At 41.3% G+C, this 20,180-nt stretch overlaps 1 protein-coding gene across 2 annotated transcripts in view; it reads right to left on the bottom strand.

The window, feature by feature from the left end:
• The window catches only part of LOC125446984 (integrin beta-1-like), a 93,063-nt gene that overhangs the window by 30,107 nt on the left and 42,776 nt on the right, over window positions 1-20,180 (bottom strand). For both annotated transcript variants that reach the window (XM_048521063.2, XM_048521055.2), the window contains 5 exons: window positions 16,999-17,154; window positions 14,160-14,255; window positions 5,627-5,716; window positions 5,383-5,523; window positions 3,603-3,805 (listed from right to left, as the gene is read on the bottom strand). In XM_048521063.2, the coding sequence (XP_048377020.2) occupies window positions 3,603-3,805; window positions 5,383-5,523; window positions 5,627-5,716; window positions 14,160-14,255; window positions 16,999-17,154 (686 nt within the window). The remainder of the gene's footprint in view (window positions 1-3,602; window positions 3,806-5,382; window positions 5,524-5,626; window positions 5,717-14,159; window positions 14,256-16,998; window positions 17,155-20,180) is intronic.

The following is a 20,180-nucleotide window of genomic DNA, read 5'->3' as shown; positions in this document are numbered from 1 at the left end:
GGCAACACCCCAGCCCAATAATTAGCTGTCAGTGGTTGGTTCTGGAAGTCATGGAGCATTTGTAACCAATGGGATCCTTTCAGAATTGAGGGAATTCTGAAAAATTTCAATCTCTGCAGCCACTTTATTAAAAAGGGTGGACAGTGAGAGTCTTTTTCCAAGGATGACGACTTCAGCTTGTACAAGGGGGCATAGCTACAAATTGAGGGGTGATAGATTTAAGACAGATGTCAGAGGCAGGTTCTTTACTCAGAGAATGGTAAGGGCGTGGAACACCCTGCCTGCCAATATAGTTAACTCAGCCACAATAGTGGCATTTAAACAGTCCTTGGATAAGCATATGGATAATGATGGGATAGTGTGGGGGGGGAGGGGGGGGGCTTAGATTAGTTCACTGGTCAGCGCAACATCAAGGGCCAAAGGACATGTTCTGCGCTGTATTGTTCTATGTTATAGGTTCTAAAACCCTTGGTTGTAGGCCATCAATTTCGAGGGGCTGTTAGCCTCCAGTTGCATTAGTGTTCCTAGTACATTTTCTCGAGAAATTATAATTTGGGTCCTTGGCTTCATGAGTAGATGCATTGACTACAAAGCCAGAGACGCTATGTTGAAACTTTAGCCTACTTTAGCCTCTGGTTAGCCTACTGTTAGAATATTTCCACTTGTAGTGACAATAAAAGGGTCAGGAATTTGGGGCTAGGATGAGAAGAATTCTCTACTCCAGACAGCTATAGGTACTAAAATGTGAGGCTGGATGAACACAGCAGGCCAAGCAGCATCTCAGGAGCACAAAAGCTGACGTTTCGGGCCTGGACCCTACATCAGAGAGGGGGATGGGAAGAGGGAACTGGAATAAATAGGGAGAGAGGGGGAGGTGGACCGAAGATGGAGAGTAAAGAAGATAGGTGGAGAGAGTATAGGTGGGGAGGTAGGGAGGGGATAGGTCAGTCCAGGGAAGACGGACAGGTCAAGGAGGTGGGATGAGGTTACTAGGTAGATGGGGGTGCGGCTTGGGGTGGGAGGAAGGGATGGGTGAGAGGAAGAACCGGTTAGGGAGGCAGAGACAGGTTGGACTGGTTTTGGGATGCAGTGGGTGGGGGGGAACAGCTGGGCTGGTTGTGTGGTGCAGTGGGGGGAGGGGATGAACTGGGCTGGTTTAGGGATGCAGTAGGGGAAGGGGAGATTTTGAAACTGGTGAAGTCCACATTGATACCATTAGGCTGCAGGGTTCCCAGGCGGAATATGAGTTGCTGTTCCTGCAACCTTCGGGTGGCATCATTGTGGCAGTGCAGGAGGCCCATGATGGACATGTCATCTAAAGAATGGGAGGGGGAGTGGAAATGGTTTGCGACTGGGAGGTGTAGCTGTTTGTTGCGAACTGAGCGGAGGTGTTCTGCAAAGCGGTCTCCAAGCCTCCGCTTGGTTTCGCCAATGTAGAGGAAGCCACACCGGGTACAGTGGATGCAGTATACCACATTGGCAGATGTGCAGGTGAACCTCTGCTTAATGTGGAATGTCATCTTGGGGCCTGGGATAGGGGTGACGGAGGAGGTGTGGGGTCAAGTGTAGCATTTCCTGCGGTTGCAGGGGAAGGTGCTGGGTGTGGTGGGGTTGGAGGGCAGTGTGGAGCGAACAAGGGAGTCACGGAGAGAGTGGTCTCTCCGGAAGGCAGACAGGGGTGGGGATGGAAAAATGTCTTGGGTGGTGGGGTCGGATTGTAAATGGCGGAAGTGTCGGAGGATGATGCGTTGTATCCGGAGGTTGGTAGGGTGGTGTGTGAGAACGAGGGGGATCCTCTTATGGCGGTTGTGGCGGGGGCGGGGTGTGAGGGATGTGTTGCGGGGAATACGGGAGCCGCGGTCAAGGGCGTTCTCGATCACTGTGGGGGGAAAGTTGCGGTCCTTGAAGAACTTGGACATCTGGGATGTGCGGGAGTGGAATGTCTTATCGTGGGAGCAGATGCGGCGGAGGCGGAGGAATTGGGAAGAGGGAATGGAATTTTCGCAGGAGGGTGGGTGGGAGGACGTGTATTCTAGGTAGCTGTGGGAGTCGGTGGGCTTGAAATGGACATCAGTTACAAGCTGGTTGCCTGAGATGGAGACTGAGAGGTCCAGGAAGGTGAGGGATGTGCTGGAGATGGCCCAGGTGAACTGAAGGTTGGGGTGGAAGGCGTTGGTGAAGTGGATGAACTGTTCGAGCTCCTCTGGGGAGCAAGAGGCGGCGCCGATACAGTCATCAATGTACCGGAGGAAGAGGTGGGGTTTGGGGCCTGTGTAGGTGCGGAAGAGGGACTGTTCCACGTAACCTACAAAGAGGCAGGCATAGCTGGGGCCCATGCGGGTGCCCATGGCCACCCCCTTAGTCTGTAGGAAGTGGGAGGAGTCAAAAGAGAAGTTGTTGAGGGTGAGGACGAGTTCAGCTAGGCGGATGAGAGTGTCGGTGGAGGGCGACTGGTCGGGCCTGCGGGACAGGAAGAAGCGGAGGGCCTTGAGGCCGTCTGCATGCGGAATGCAGGTGTATCGAGCTCCTCTGGGGAGCAAGAGGCGGCGCCGATACAGTCATCAATGTACCGGAGGAAGAGGTGGGGTTTGGGGCCTGTGTAGGTGCGGAAGAGGGACTGTTCCACGTAACCTACAAAGAGGCAGGCATAGCTGGGGCCCATGCGGGTGCCCATGGCCACCCCCTTAGTCTGTAGGAAGTGGGAGAAATCAAAAGAGAAGTTGTTGAGGGTGAGCACGAGTTCAGCTAGGCGGATGAGAGTGTCGGTGGAGGGCGACTGGTCGGGCCTGGGGGACAGGAACTGCTCGACCATGTCCTGAAGCAAACCAGGTACCACAACCACATCACCTGCCTCAGCACCTGCCTCCACCTATCTTCTTTACTCTCCATCTTCAGTCCGCCTCCCCCTCTCTCCCTATTTATTCCAGTTCCCTCTCCCCATCCCCCTCTCTGATGAAGGGTCCAGGCCCGAAACGTCTGCTTTTGTGCTCCTGAGATGCTGCTTGGCCTGCTGTGTTCATCCAGCCTCACATTTTATTATCTTGGAATTCTCCAGCATCTGCAGTTCCCATTATCTCTGAAGCTATAGGTACTCGCAATTTTGGCACTAGCAAAAGATGTTGTGAAAAAGGACTTTCCAGAGTTGACAGGACTAACTTTGCCCCTTGTCATTTCCATTGACGAGTTCAAAACCAGGTCATCCATCTGGTTTCATTCCATTTTGGAGATTTTTCAGTGGTTTGATACAACTAAGTGACTTGTTAGAGATATCAGAGCGCAGTTAATAGTCAACCACATTGCTGTGGGTCTGAAGTCACATGTCGGGCAGACCAGCAGTTTGCATTCCCTAAAAGACATAGCGAACCAAATTTTTTTTTACAGCAATCAACAATACTTTCACTGTCATCATTAAATATTTTAGCCCAGACTTTATCAAATTCAAATTTCACCACCTACTACAGTGGGATTCAAACCCACGTCCCCAGAACATTATCTATGAATTACTAGTCCAGCAGATAATGCCATCATGTCATCACCTCTCTATGTGCTTTTATGTAATTTTCCCTGTACTCAATATTGTGCTGAATAACTTGATAACTTACTTACAGGCTCCACACTCTATTTTTCCATTCCCCTCGTTACAATCTGGACGTTTTGTGATTTTCTGTCTTTGGCACTTACATTCACATAAAAACTTCAGAGTGACTTCCACTTTCTCATTAAAACCCAATGGCTTGAGCTGAATTGTTGATTTGTGCCCATTATTTGGGCATTTCTTTGCTGTGATACGTATGTCAAAGTTCACCTGGAAAGACCGGAATGGCATTTTAAAATGACATCTTGCAAAGTTACAAGTGAGGTGCTGCTGCAGACAGATCAACACAGCCAATATTTTACTACTGAGAAATCAAAACCCACAGTACAGAAATCTTCAAGGTTGCAAAAAGGAAAATGAAGTAGTGAATTAAGAAATAATAATTAAATTGCAATAAGCCAGCGATTTAGAAGCCTTAAACCCACTGGAAGAAGGAAAGACTGAGGAAATTAAGAACATCTATGGGTTTCAAGTCATGAAAAAGAATAAATTAGAATTTAAAACTGAAATCACAAATTCATTGTACAATGCAGTAATAACATCAAAAGAACACACATGACAATCTATTCATAGAATCCATCAGTGAAGTAGCTTTATCATACTGTATTAATCCATAAGGAGGAAAATAATGTTCTAACATTAATGTTTAAATATTTAAATACACAAATCTTGATGGCAGTACCCATGCAAGAACTCCAAAGTATTGTTGTGCAATGTTTGATGAGATGCAAATTTCACCAATTCTTGGCAAATGGCTGTGATTTAAACCACTCAACTTTGATAAGATGCCATGCAATTTGGGGAGGTGCCCATTCCAGCATTATGAGTTACCTAGGGAAAATGAGCTGTGAGAAGGACTCAGTGACTCTGCAGATGAATATTCATAGGCTTAGTAAGTGGGCATGGCTCAGGCAGATGGAATAAAATGTGTGAATTGAGAAAGTATCCGCTTTGGTATAAAACGTTGAACCTTTTTTAAAAATGATGACAGACTGGGAAATGATGGTATTTAAATGATCCCTTTCACACACCTCACAGAAAGTTGATCCATAGATACAGCAAGCAATTCAGGAAAATGAACTGTTTGCCTTTATTGCAAAGAGACTGGATTATAAGAGAAAGAAGCCTTACACAATGGTATTGAGCTACAATGAAGAATAGCCTTGAATGCCTTCATATCACAAGGGCACATTTAAATACTTCTTAAATGTTATGAGGGTTTCTACCTAGGCCATCCTTACAAGCAGTGACTTCCAGATTCCCACCGTCCTCTGGGTGAAAAAAATGTTTCCCTACATCCCCCTTAAACCTCCTGCCCCTTACCTTAAAAAAGATGGTGTGCGCTTGAAACAGAGGCAGAGGCTGCGTGCACTGAAGGTTACTCCTTCCCAGAGCATGCAGCAGGGGGCCACACTCTACCTTGTGACACACTACCAGAGACACAGGAGAAAGCATTAGAAGGCCATTGACTGGCCATTTACACACTTGGCTCAAGATGGGCAGTGGGTTCTGCAGAATCTAAGCTGCCTCTGCTAAGATCAGGTACAAGTAGATAAGCAATGGGGATGGTAATCCCCATATCGCACCCAATCATACACTCCCTCTGCCTATCAGCCAGCTTGCTCCCAATGTGGTCCATCATTTTCCGATCAGATTGATACTAAGATATTTCTTCACTTCCCAAACAGTGCACACAAAGTAATTCTTCAGATGGTTTACCAATCAAGTATGACTGATCACAACTGATGTGCAAACATACATTACATTCACTGCAACCTCCATACTACCTTATCACCAATGTGAATCCCTAAACAGTTGTTGCCATGTCCCCCTGTGTGTACAGTATTGTTGTTACAGTAGGCTGTATAATGTATTGTCACTCCTTCTGGCAACAAGCTGTTCTCCAAGATCACATCAAAGGTCAAATCCTGTTAAAAAAAGGTGAAAACATAGCCATCATTATATTTTTAGGTACTGAATCAGTACAAAACGTTGAGCAGATTTTGATGCACTATAGTGGTCAGTACTTACATGATAAGCATCAAGGATTAAACTGATTATGTTACTAGAATTCAGTGTCAGAATGCCCACTTCAGATTTTGGAATTGAATCATGAAACATCTGTTAAAATAGAGAAGGAGGTATTTATCTTGTCATATTGTTACGGACTGCAGCTTAAAAAATCATTCTAAGTTCCTTGAATTCTCTCTTTGTGAATAAAAAGATAGTAACAGAAATAGGCACAAAATGTTGAAGAATGAACAATCAGAGCTTAAGGGTGCTAATTCTCTTTCCAATGTTAAATATAAAAATCATTCCTATATAAGATTTTGAACAAATACCTACCCTAATCCACCCCTGCACAATTGGGGCAGCACATTTACCAATTGCAAAGCTGTATAACTTTGGCCTAGTTTCTCAGGTTGATGTTATTATGTGTTCACAGCAAGCTCAAAGTGGCCAACAAGTGAGAGATGAGGACTGGCCATAATGAAAATGCAGGTGCTGTTGCAGCAAAAGATCGCTTGTGCTATGCCAGAAGAGGAAGAAGGCCACTTGAGAAGTAAAAATGTTGGCAAGCTTTGTTACCCAGTTTTCCCCTGCTGTGCAATCAGTGCACTGGGGAAGAGGGAGCGCTCAGCATCGGAAAATTCATCACAGAAACTGCACCAGAAAAACTGACAGTTCAGTATATTTGACATCTGCTAATTTTAGCTGATAGGGACACAAAACAGAATTACAGTCAACCATACCTTCAAATCCTTTCAAATGTTGGATTTTTAAATACTTATCCAACTCCTTCTTAAATAGTATCTTTACTTGTTTTTCAATTGTTATTGGCACTACACATTCCCTATTTAACATCCCACTTTGAGAAAATATTCCTTCCAGGTCTACATTCTTGCAGTGATAATCCTGACTCTAAAGTCACTTATTAATGACCTAACAATTAGTGAGATCAGTCTGTCATTATTTAAATCTTTCACAATTTTGCACCATTAGACTAAGCCTCCTAACTTACTCTGTAGCACCCAGAGTAAGTAATTAAAAAATCAACTTTGTAACCATTTGCAATAACTAATCAAGACATTTAAATTGTGCTTCATTCTAGAATCCTATTTGTACTCACCGTTACAAAATAACTTTCTGACCACTGTTAAGAATGTGAGTCATGTTCACAGAAGCAAAACTAAAATGCATTTACCCCAACTTTAAAATCCAAATTCTCAACCTTTATTTCTCCACCTCAGAACAAAAAGCCCAGAAATTCTTAAGAGGCATTTTCTTTCTCTATCATTTCCTTTTATCCCTACTTCTATATTACTTTAACAATAATAACGTATTTAAATTAAACAAAGGACTTTCAGAATCATATTCTACACAAGTCAATTTTTCTCATGGTATTCATTCTCTTTCAAATTTCCTTTAGATAGAACATCTATTATAATATTATCTTCTCATATGCACAGCCTGTAGACTTATATGGTTGCTGCATAAAACTCCAATGAAGCACAGTCATAAATTCTTGTCATTGAATCTCTCCGAAACAAACTCTTATGGTCTATATTAACAACATGTGCAGAATTATCTGCTATGGAGCTCTCAAAATTTTGTAGATCTTGGATCGTGCTCAGTGTCTTGTTCTCCATTGTTGAAAATTTCTTTTGATGTATATTTAATTTCTTGAAAAAGTAAATGATGGGCAAGTTGACACACATTCATCCTCCTGAAACAACACTGCACCAATATAGCGCTGGCATCCGCAGCCAGAGTAAATAACTTTTCATAATCAGGTGCTACTAAAACTGGTGTGGTAGTCAGTATCACTTTTAAACTGTCAAACACACAGCCAATTTATTGCCAATTCAAATTTCTTGCCTTTCTTCATTAAACTAGTAAAAAAATCCACTTGCATGTGGATTTTAATGATCATAGATCAATCATACTTTGATGAAATAGAACACTTTTCTATTATGATCTAAACTGCTTTACGATGAGGCCCATTCAATGTGATTTGTGTACAGTCTATCGAACCCTGCCAACTATTTTATTGAATCCTACTGGCCCTTATCATGGGGAAACAAGATGAAGCTTTGTGATCTGGAACAAATCAGTCTACGCTTACAGCCTTGATACATTGTATATGGCTAATTGAGAGATCTCTCACAGGTCCCCAGTGGATTCATGGAAGGAGCGAATTGCATCAATGTTCAGTACAGTGGCACCATGCCAGCCGCCAGGCTGAGCTGACATTGTCCCTTGCTCATCTGGAGGAAATTGCATTGAGGATAAAACTCTCTGGCCCTCCTGTATCGCTTACATGTCATGAGGGGAGTGTCAGCTGTGACCTTTACATGTGGAGGCTGTTCAGCATCTGCTGGTGGTTGCTGCTGGTCCTAGGCTTGCTGCTGCATCTGGGCCACTTTCATTTCTCTTCAGTGAACATGAGTAGGGAATAACCAGTTGGACATGGAGCACTCTGACAAGGAGGGCTGCAGAATAATAGCATGAAATGAAGGCATGGTACTTGGACATTAGACCTTATTCTGATGAAGGCAAGTTGCAAAGAGATAGGAGGAGATTGAAAGTGCTTCATAGGTACTGAACCCTTCTCTTCCTAGCCCTATGTCTTGCATTTTACAATATACATTCAGATTAAGTCGGATTAATCAGCTCCATGCACTCTGACTTTTATGTGCAGAATTCTCTGTATCCAGTTTCCATCAAGAGATTGATAGAATGGGAAGCTGCAATATTAATAAGGTAAAATTAAGTAATAAGGAGGACGATAATGAGTGATAATCCACACAAGTGGGCCTTTCAACACTCTCTAAATAGAGTCTTATTTCAACGTCCAGTAGTTGTTTGGATAAAAGGGGCTGTCCACATCAAGAAGGGCCACACTGGACATCTCATCTGATTCTCTCAAATTTCTCACCAAGGCCATACCATTGAGGGATTGGGATGATCTCATCCTGCATCTTGTTTATGACAAAAAAACTCTTCTCATTAGACTGGCAAGTGGACTTCGTCTACTGATCAAGACAATTCAGGTCATATAGATCCCAAAATAAAAGGAGGATGCTAGTCATAAATCTACCTGATGTGGCTTTCAAAAAGGTGACTCAGGTGAGGGTCCATCATACAACACAAACCAGAGTTTACCATTAAGAAGATGGTGAAAACAGTCTATGCTAATTTGAAACATGGATGAACAAAGTCAGCTAAATAACTTGATCATGTTCTCAAATCATTATTAGAGCATTAACAGAACTATTGTACTTATCTAGTGGATTACTGGTATCTCACAACTTAATGAAGCAGCACATCGGGAATCAAAACATGCGATTCCTGGTAACACAATTTAAACTACACAAAATTCCCCACTTTCTTTTAGACTGAGTTGACTGGAAGCATGGAGCAGTTTCTGTATGTCACAAAAATTTATTACTATTTATTACAAATAATTAATCTCTAAGCATAATTAAATGGTATTGAACCATCAGCACATAACTCTGCTAATTAAAACTTTAATCCATGCATAAGGGCTGTTACGAAGGCATACAGTGTTTTAGCTTTTATTAATAGAGGGATCGAGTTCAAGAACCAAGAGGTTATGGTGAGGCTGTACAAAACTCTGGTGCGGCCGCACTTGGAGTATTGCGTACAGTTCTGGTCACCGCATTATAAGAAGGATGTGGAAGCTTTGGAAAGGGTGCAGAGGAGATTTACTAGGATGTCACCTGGTATGGAGGGAAGGTCTTACAAGGAAAGGCTGAGGGACTTGAGGCTGTTTTCATTAGAGAGAAGAAGGTTGAGAGGTGACTTAATTGAAACATATAGAATAATCAGAGGGTTAGATAGGGTGGATAGGGAGAGCCTTTTTTCCTAGGATGGTGACGGCGAGCACGAGGGGGCATAGCTTTAAATTGAGGGGTGAAAAATATAGGACAGATGTCAGAGGTAGTTTCTTTACTCAGAGAGTAGTAAGGGAATGGAACGTTTTGCCTGCAATGGTACTAGATTCGCCAACTTTAGGTATATTTAAGTCATCATTGGACAAGCATATGGACGTACATGGAATAGTGTAGGTTAGATGGGCTTGAGATCGGTATGACAGGTCGGCACAACATTGAGGGCCGAAGGGCCTGTACTGTGCTGTAATGTTCTATGTTCTATGTATAAACACCCCTCTCACACACACATAATCGTAAGCACACAGACAAAGAAAGATAGAGAGTTTATGGATAAATGGAAAAACTAAGAAAGCAGTTCAGTGGTTCCTGCTCACAAGGAACCTGTTTCTTATATTTCTTGCACTCGTCAGAATATTGCTTCTCAGTCATCCTTCTCTACATGCTGCTACTGGTTTGCAAGAGGCACAGGGTGGCTGATTCACTTCTAAAAGGTCTCTGGTTTATCAACTAAAATGTCACAGCTTCTTGAACTGTTGATTGCCTTCAGGGTTAATGTGGTTTACTACAGAGAACAGAGAAAGCGCACTCCTAACATGGTCATGATCCAAGGGCTTCTCTACGTTCTTCACAACCCAAAGCAGTTTAGTTACTTGCGAACTAATTTTGTGACTGTTTGTAGGCAGAAGTCTTCGTTATTGATAATTGGTCAATATTCCAAAGACCATCAGTTTCTTGTTGCCAACAAAATCTCCACTGGTACAGAGCCCTTTGGCTCCAGTTCATCCATAAACTACATTGTAATTATTGGATGATAAGCAGCTGTATGGGTAATGTATGCAAAGAATGTCAGGTTACTTGCTTTTGAATGTGCAGCAATCCTCTAGCCATCCTTAGTTTCTAAAACATTTCAATCTATAATTAAAAATTTAGGAAATTAACAACACAGTCTTGACTAGTGGCTATTTAAGTTATTCTATAATCTTACTGGGATCATTTCAACCTTTAAATCTAAATGACCTAAAATATTCTAAACACCCTTTATCTCTCAGTTGTGACCTTATAGATGTTCATAAATCATGAGGAGCATGGATAGGGCTAATAGACAAGGTTTTTTCCCTGGGATGGGACTGTCCAAAACTAGAGGGCATAATTTTAAGGTGAGAGGGGAAAGATGCAAAAGTGACCTAAGGAGCAACTTGTCCCACCAGAGGGTGGTGCGTGTATAGAATGAGCTGCCAGAGGAAGAGGTGGAGGCTTATACAATTTCAACATTTAAAAAGCATCTGGATAGGTACATGAATAGGAAGGGTTTAGAGGGATATGGGCCAAATGCTGGTAAATAGGACCAGATTTATTTAGGATATCTGGCCAGCATGAACAAGTTGGACCAAAAGGTAGGTTTCCATGCTATGACATCTCTATGACTCTATGACTCAAGCTGTATACAGCTAACAGTTGCTACTGAGAGGAAATAGCAACAATGTTCACTGTTTTCCAAAAGCTATTTTAACCAGTGACACAAAAAAAACGCAACTGAACCAAGGTGACTAAAAGTGTAAAGCCACGGAAATTATTCCCTACCCTGGCCTGGAAGACTACAGACAAAAATGTATGTTTCAGAGATCTGTTATAAATTCAACCTTTCTCAGGGCTAGGAGAAAATCAGGAATGTGTGAAAACACACATGAGAACAACACACTAACTTCACCCTGACTACCTTACAGCATATACCAACCTGTACAAGGATGTCAGTCCTTTGTCAAGCTAAGGTATCAATTCCATAAAACAGTCAATTCATTTTTGGCATCATTTCCTGCTCGTAGATGCTTTGCTAGGATGCTGAAATTTTCATTACCTTTGCAAATTGCAGTAATTTGATTCTAATTTTCTGTCATTAGCAACAAGATTAGCATTTAACCATTTATTGCTACATTTAAGTTGTTTATTAACGCTGCTTCCTTATTTTATCATCAAAGTTGTTCCGCCTGTCTGTTAAAACAAAGTCATTATTTTGTAGATTTATCCTTTATCCTGCACTCTACATGCTATAGCTACAGTTTTTGGCTTTAAAAATGTAAGCAATTTCAGTCTAAAGAAGGCAGCACCAATTAATCTCTTTCACAGAGAATGTGGTGAAAACACTTTCCGATGTAACAATTTGCTGAATTATTTCACGCAGAGAGAGCATTTATTTATGATGTGATTTATTTAGTAATAAAAGTCATTTGTCATTTCTTCCTGTTCAAATGATGACAAGCTAAATTACTTCAGCTGTATAATTGTATGGCAGAGAATTCAGATGTTGAACAGTACTGTTTACAAATACTTGACTTCTAAAGTACTTCCCTGTTGAAGTCTATATTGCTAATGTTTAAAATATAGATGCATCTGAAATTTCATATATGTTAACAAAACTGAACAATTATCTTTGACAGCAAAATCCACAATATCAATGACTCACACTGCAGCAACGGGAATTTTTAATTATTTCACTGTTAATAGATAAAAAGTACCACACAACTGGGTAGCAATTCATCAAGGAATTTTCAGTAGGCCATGTTTAGTCTGTAGTGACAATAGTCTCAATCAATTGAAGCACTGACAAAAATTAATCAAAGCTTATATCATTTGTCTTGTGTAGATTATGAATCATTTTAAAACTGTGTATCACATACAGTTTGAGCTTATTCTCCAATGAAATTGGGCATGAAAATTGCACAGCCCGTCCACTCTTATCTAAAAATATTGAATAGTGGTTTAATGCACTGTCCCACCCACTTTCTAAAATTACTTTTAAATGACACACATTGCTAATGTATATATTGTCTTGTTCGTTGGCACTTAAACACCGCAGGGAGGCTTTGTTCAAAGTGGATGCGTTCATTCGTTGTAACAGAAGCTACAATTCATGAAATGACATTACAATACAAAGGATTTGCTGATCCACTGCCAGTTTAAGAACAGTACTGTACAATAAAATATAAAACAGAAAGTGCTGGAGTAACTGTGAAGAGAGAAACAGTTAATATTTCAAGTCTGATGTAGTTCTTCCTCAAAACCAAAGAAAAGGAATATGCAACTTGTTAGTGTCTACAAGACTTCAACATAATCCCAGTTCTGCACCAAAAACATTCTAATACACTTTATGTTATGTCTGCCTTATACACAATAAATTACACATTTTATTACAGAAACTTGAGGCTGTGTTTTTGCTCATTTGTGTCAGCACTTTTTTCCATGCCAAGGGATCTCTTCATTTAAATACATTTCAAAATAAACAGAAACAATCAACTTGTGGTTCCTTTCTACATTTCCATAAAGAAATAAAAGGGAATAAACTGGTTAAAGTTTTTGAGAAGATTTGTAGCTTGGGTTGCGGATGAGGTTGTAGACTTGCTCGCCAAGCCTGTGTGTTTAAATGCAGAAGTTTAGACACCCTGCTAGCTAACATCATCAGTGTGCCTCCGGTGAAGCGTTGATGTTCTGTCCTGTTAGTTATTTATAAGTCTTGGTTTGCTAGGGTGGTTGGTATTATTTCCAGGTCTGTTTTTCACTGGTTTGATATTGGGCCCAGTTCAATGTGTTTGTTGATGGAGTTCTGGTTCGAGTGCCAGGCCTCCAGGAATTCCCTGGCACATCTCAAATTCAACAGGGACAACACACTCACAATAGCACAAACCAAACAGAGACATGCCAGGGAATTCCTGGGTGCCTGGCATTCTAACCAGAACTCCATCAACAAACACATTAAGCTGGACCCAACGTACAACCTGTATTGGATTAGAGATGGTTTCTGTCTTTATGTATCATTTATTTCTGGAAAATCTACAAGCTCAGATTCTCTCATTGCGAAGCAGGATCGGCTCTCTACTCATAACAAGTTCCTCCTCACACCCTCATCACTATCCACTCATTCAATTTAACACGCAGCTCTGTCATTGTTTACATAGTGGAGCAGGGTCACCAGCTTCTATCATGGAGCACCACCAAACCAGGGCAGAGTTTTCTTAAAAAGGGCCTGTCAGTCAAAAAAGTCAAATTCTTTTCAAAATATCGATAAGTGTTTCAAAAACAAAGTTGCTGGAAAAGCTCAGCAGGTCTGGCAGCATCTGTGGAGGAGAAAACAGAATTAACGTTTCGGGTCCGGTGATCCTTCCTCAGAACCTCAGAGTTCTGAGGAAGGGTCACCGGACCTGAGACATTAACTCTGTTTATTCCTCCACACATGCTGCCAGGCCTGCTGAGCTTTTCCAGCAACTTTGTTTCTGTTCCTGATTTACAGCATCTGCAGTTCTTTTGGTTTTTATTTAATAATTGTTTCAACAAATGTATGGAAATTATTGCACCAGATCTGACCAATATAGGCTGTTATTTTGATCCCTTCTGCCAAACTCTGATTCTAGATAGCTAGGCTTCGTCAGTATGTCCTGCATCCCAGCCTCTAGTAACCCTAACACATTTAGGATGTGCTTCCCTGTCTTGGGTACAATCTGCATTCTAAATCAACTTCATCTATGCAGATTCATCCGGCCTTTAATAAAAAAACATGAAAAAAAATGTGTGCAGAAAGGCAAGGATAGCGCAGACGCACTGTCATTGAATTTTCCAGATCCATCAATATCTGGCCCTCCGGACAGCTGTCTTACCTTGTAAACGTCTTTGAACTCCTCTTTAACAGCAAAAAAAAGCCGAATGTCATTGTCTGCAAGCTTTTGGGCCAACTGAGAAATGGATGGATGATCCTATAAATAAAAATCATTTTGGAATTTGCATAATAACAAAGGAAAAAGAAATGCAAAATGTACAACAACATTTATATCTTTGAAGTGTTGCAACATCGTCATTACAGGTCATTTCCCAACCTGCACAACATTTTTATTTCTACAATTAACTTTTGACAATAGCACCTGATTTTTGATTTCAATCCAACAAAATAGGGCAGACATACCTCTAATACATCACTGGAAAGATGGCGTTTTTATTTAAGTGTATTCTGGGGATGTGATATGTGGCACTTAAACATGTGATATTTGATCTTGTGAGGTTTATTACAGAACAGTTGTCTATTGGGTAAAGGAATTATGATCGCCACATTCCTGTACTGCAGTGAGACCTGATTATGTATTATGTGCAAGAACAATTTCTTCAGTTATGCTTTTATCCTCCTGACCAAGAGGACGGATTGTTGAACAAATGTTAGTTTCAGTTTTCAAACCAGTTCCCCAAGCATTCAGGCAATCCTACTGTTAAATTAACTGTGATGGACCAGACAATGTTTCCAAATGGCAAAAGTTCTTCTGTCGTACTCAGTCAACTCTCAAATGGTGAATGGTCTATGGTGCGTGCGCAGCCATCTGCATCTTCTAAGCGCATGGGTTCTTTAGGAGCTTACATAGTCTAGGGTCTGCCAGGATAGTCACCTTCCAGCAGAACAAGAAGGGTCTTGAAGCGTAAACAGAGCGATGTTTATGACAGGTCTGCAACTATTCACACATTACAACAATAGGCTCTACATTATGCAAAGACTGTTAGGAAGATGTAGGTCTGACTCCACTGCAATCCTACATTTTTTCCTGAAGTCCTCATTACATCCTCACAGTGAGAGGTGCTCATTGCATTCAATCAAGTATTGGTTCTTCTGAAACCTTTCAGATGTACAACGGTTAAGATGAGGTCAAAGAAATCACTTAAAATATACTTGGAAGCTCTCATACAGGCATGGAACCATTGCCCTTAATAACCAGGAGAAGCAAGCTACATTCAATCAGAATGGCAATAACTTGGCCATTAGGAAAGGTTATGCTTTAGTCACAGCATCTTATGAATGACTCTGAAGGGGGAAAAAAGAATGGAAGCGAGTCCTGCAGTATGCATTGTCCTGCCTTTTGGGACACCCATGTACTCAAAGATCTACAGGTGGAGGATCGGCCCTTTTAATATGTGAAAACCCAAGGCAAAAACTCAGGACAATGAGAAAAAATCACTTTTGAATCAAAGAAGAGACATTAATGATTTTCTATACCCAGTAATTTAATTAACTTAACTGAATTCGCCACATAAACACAGTGGCTACAAGAGCTGGTCAGAAGCTAGGGATACTGCAACAAGTAACTCACCTCCTGACTCCCCAAAGCCTATCAGTCAAGGCACAAGTCAGGAGTGCGATGGAATGTTCCTCACTTACCTGGATGTGTGCAGCTCTAACAACTCTCTAGGAGCTTGACACTATCCAGCACAAAGCAGTCCACTTGATTGGCACCACATTCACGTGCAGCCAATCCCTCCACTATTGGAAGCAGCAGTGTCTACAAGATGCACTGCAGAAATTCACCAAAGATCCCTATTCAGCACCTTCCAAACCCATGACCACTTCCATCTAGAAGGGCTAGGGCAGTGGATACATGGGAACACGACTAACTGCAATTTCCCCTCCAAGCCTCTCACCATCCTGACTTGGAAATATATCATCATTCTTGCATTCTTACTGTGCTAAAATACTGGAATCCACCCTGTAAAGGCATTGTGGGTTTACCTATAGCATATAGACTGTAGTAATTCAAGATGGTAGCTCACCACTTAGAACTCTTAGAACAGAGTTGAGGAAAAACTTCTTCACCCAGAGAGTGGTGAATATATGGAACGCTCTGCCCCAGAAGGCAGTAGAGGCCAACTCTCTGGATACTTTCAAGAAAGAGATGGATAGAGCTCTTAAAGATAGAGGAATCAAGGGTTATGGGGATAAGGCGGGAACAGGATACTGATTGTGGATGATCAGCCATGATCATAATGAATGGTGGTGCTGGCTCGAAGGGCCGAATGGCCTACTCCAGCACCTATTGTCTATTGTCTATTGTCTACCACCACCTTCTCAAGGTCAACTAGGGATGGGTAAGAAATGCTGGTCAGCCAGCAATGTCCACACATCCCATGAACAAATTAAAGAAGGTCTTGAATATACAGAGATGGCCTGAAGTAAAAACTACAATACTAGAAATGTATTGGAGATTACACCCAAGTTAGTTAGAATCCTCATATATATCACTTTTTCATTCATTGTTGCAGGGCCAATAGCCACAAATCTTTTCCTAACAATATTATGGAAGCACCACAAGGATTTGCAGTGGTTCACAAAAATGTACCAGATTTCCTTTCTCAGGACATTAACTGGTACAAACGCACGTGAGGTTACCAACATTACCACGTCTAAAACACTAACAATAGCACAAGTTACTAAATCACTGATCAATTCATTTGCTGTGCTGGAGTCCAATACAACTCGCAGGACTTGAATTATATCAATCCCAACTATTTTCAAACCAAGCTTTTAGAAGACAATGGAAAATATTTTGAATAGTGTAAACCCCAAAAGAAATCGGTATATATAGATTCTCAAGAAGCACTTAGAAATACTTTTCCTCTTTAAATAGATGTAACATCTATCCAATATTTCTTATGTTGATTTTATAAGTTCAAAAACAAGCTTACTTGTTGATGATTCAATGTATATACACCTTGACTGTCAATATGGCATTTACCATCATTGGGCAACAAACTGCTGACTTCACCATCTCCAGCAAAGTGAAGTCCTGTATTACTGTAGTAGACAAGCATTTTTGTGACAGATCTCCAACCAATTATATCCTGTAAGGGAAAGCACATTTAAATAAATTAAAGATAAATCTAGACTCATTTCAAAGAGTAGTTTTACTTGACAAAATAAGGAAAAGAGAAAGGAGATGGAAATAAACTTGAACAGTTGATTTTAGAGATAAAGATTTTAGGGAAAAGCCTTCTGCATACTATTTGCCTTATGATGTGACAGAAAGATGGCAATGTATCACAAATATCTGTCTAAAGTGGTTTAGTGCACTAAACTGAGATCCGATATAATTAAAATAACATTGTTATGATCCCAATTAATACTATTACTGGACAAGTCAGATCCCAGATTGAAAGCTGACATTTCGGGCCTAGACCCTTCATCAGAGAGGGGGATGGGGAGAGGGAACTGGAATATATAGGGAGAGGGGGGAGGCGGACCGAAGATGGAGAGTCTTCAGGACATGGTCGAGCAGTTTCAAGGCCGAAGAGATTACAAGAGAGTTGCAATGGGAGAGAGATTCCCTGAGGTTGGTCCGGAGGGAGGAGGGTAACTTCTTCAGGTTAGGCATCCCTGGAAGAGGCTTCGCAGTGAGGTTAAAATAGTATCAGAGATAATAGGAACTGCAGATGCTGGAGAATTCCAAGATAATAAAATGTGAGGCTGGATGAACACAGCAGGCCAAGCAGCATCTCAGGAGCACAAAAGCTGACGTTTCGGGCCTAGACCCTTCATCAGAGAGGGGGATGGGGAGAGGGAACTGGAATAAATAGGGAGAGAGGGGGAGGCGGACCGAAGATGGAGAGTCTTCAGGACATGGTCGAGCAGTTTCAAGGCCGAAGAGATTACAAGAGAGTTGCAATGGGAGAGAGATTCCCTGAGGTTGGTCCGGAGGGAGGAGGGTAACTTCTTCAGGTTAGGCATCCCTGGAAGAGGCTTCGCAGTGAGGTTAAAATAGTATCAGAGATAATGGGAACTGCAGATGCTGGAGAATTCCTCTCTCCCATTGCAACTCTCTTGTAATCTCTTCGGCCTTGAAACTGCTCGACCATGTCCTGAAGACTCTCCATCTTCGGTCCGCCTCCCCCTCTCTCCCTATTTATTCCAGTTCCCTCTCCCCATCCCCCTCTCTGATGAAGGGTCTAGGCCCGAAACATCAGCTTTTGTGCTCCTGAGATGCTGCTTGGCCTGCTGTGTTCATCCAGCCTCACATTTTATTATCTTGGAATTCTCCAGCATCTGCAGTTCCCATTATCCCAGATTGAAATCTGGTTTGAGAATTTTTTTTATTTTAACGAGGTGGTCTTCTACAACCATGACATGCCGCAGATTTAGTTCTATAAACCAAACTCTACACATAAAACAATTCTAAAACTTTATAAACACCCAGTAAAACACAATCCCATTAACCCCAAAAAACTCTCCTTTACAGTTGTCAGACCAGTGAGAATTCTTTACCATCTCATATCTTTAACTGTGGCTTCATTATCTTGTCTTAAGAAATGGATGGACTCTTACAAATACTTGTCTTCATACAGATGAGCTTAGACTTTTTCAGCTTCAAAGAACTCCTTCAGTGTCTTGATCAAATACTTTCTGTCTGGAACTTTTAAACTAGATTCCTTTGAGGTGACTCTTTCTTAATAGTCCGAAACAACCTCACTTCCCCAGGGGTAATTTTTTTATGCATCCAGCTTCACCTTAAGACTTCTACAAAGCTACCAAACTGAAGCCCAAGAAGTTTTTTTCTCAACCTATGAATGTTTCCCCTGAGTACCCCTAAATTCTAAAACCTTCAGTCTGAAAGCCTAAGCACTACACTGTTTACATTTTTTGCTAAGTAACTTTCAGCAATAGTTGTGCAGCTAACCTTTATCAGTTTTACTGTTGTTTATATCTAAGCATATTTCCTGTAACATTCCTGCTCAAGTAAACTGCCAAAGACTTGACAGCCTCAGAATTGAGGCCAAGTAAGGTCAAAATCCAACAAGAATAATTCCCACACGAGGCACAGCTGATGTACACTACAGATGTTAGATCAGGAGGCCACATAAAGATCTGGATTCAACCATCACTGTTTCAAAACTCCTGTTGAAGATAAGGAGTGTGAGAAAACACACACTCATCACTTTCCTCAGCTTCTTGGGAACATTCCTAAAGGCAGCAGTCAGCCAACACCTGCAACACAGCCTCAAGCACATTAGCTCTTTCAAATCAACATACATCAAGTGACAGCTTGTTTCAAATGTCAGAACAAATCCTAATGCAGCTTCAATAAAATGATTGCCAACTTACTTTCCTCTTGAAGATCAAAATGAATGAGACAATAGCTTATAAAATATCATTTCCCAGAATGATATCCCCAATAATCTGATGCAGTGTTATTAGTGCAAAAGCTTTTGAAACAATATAGAAAATTTGAATGCTTATTTTTGACTCATTTCATATGGTGTTGACAACATCAAAATGGAGTCCACAGAAGTGACCAGCAATATTTTAAATGGATACTACACTTAGTAGTCCAACCTGATTCAGACAATAGACTCATTTTATCATTTGATCTATGATCTACATTGAAGCCCAGTGGCTATTTTTTTCAATCTCCAGCATCTGCAGTTCCCATTATCTCTGAGGCTATTTTTTTCATTTGTTTTGTCATTCATAGTCGAGGATGACCACAACGTCATACAGAATTCACCAAGTTCAGTTTCAGATGTGACATGTTCAAAAATAGCTAACCAGTCCAATTTGACAACAGAATGATATGTTGTACTTTGGACGCACATTCTTTGTGCAGAAGAGTTTCTGGCAGCTCTGGAATTGTGAAGCTAATGTTTCCTGCTGGCCAGTGGGAATCTGTTCTGATCCTAAGAGGTAGCACCTTTGCTGATGAGACTGCAACATACAGAAGAATCTTATGCAAAATTTTGCAAATGTAACAGGGGAGATGTTCAAACACTTCAGTGAAACCTACAAGATGCCCCTGAAGTGTTTTTTTGAGTTCTTTGCCTTCACCGAGCTCACCATAGGGGTGCTTTTCTAGCAAATGCTCATCAGTTATCTGGCA

The sequence above is a fragment of the Stegostoma tigrinum genome, chromosome 2, assembly GCF_030684315.1.
Source record: "Stegostoma tigrinum isolate sSteTig4 chromosome 2, sSteTig4.hap1, whole genome shotgun sequence".
NCBI classification, from domain to species: domain Eukaryota; kingdom Metazoa; phylum Chordata; class Chondrichthyes; order Orectolobiformes; family Stegostomatidae; genus Stegostoma; species Stegostoma tigrinum.
Note: the sequence above shows the minus strand (reverse complement) of the source record. Positions and strands in the feature narration are given on the sequence as shown.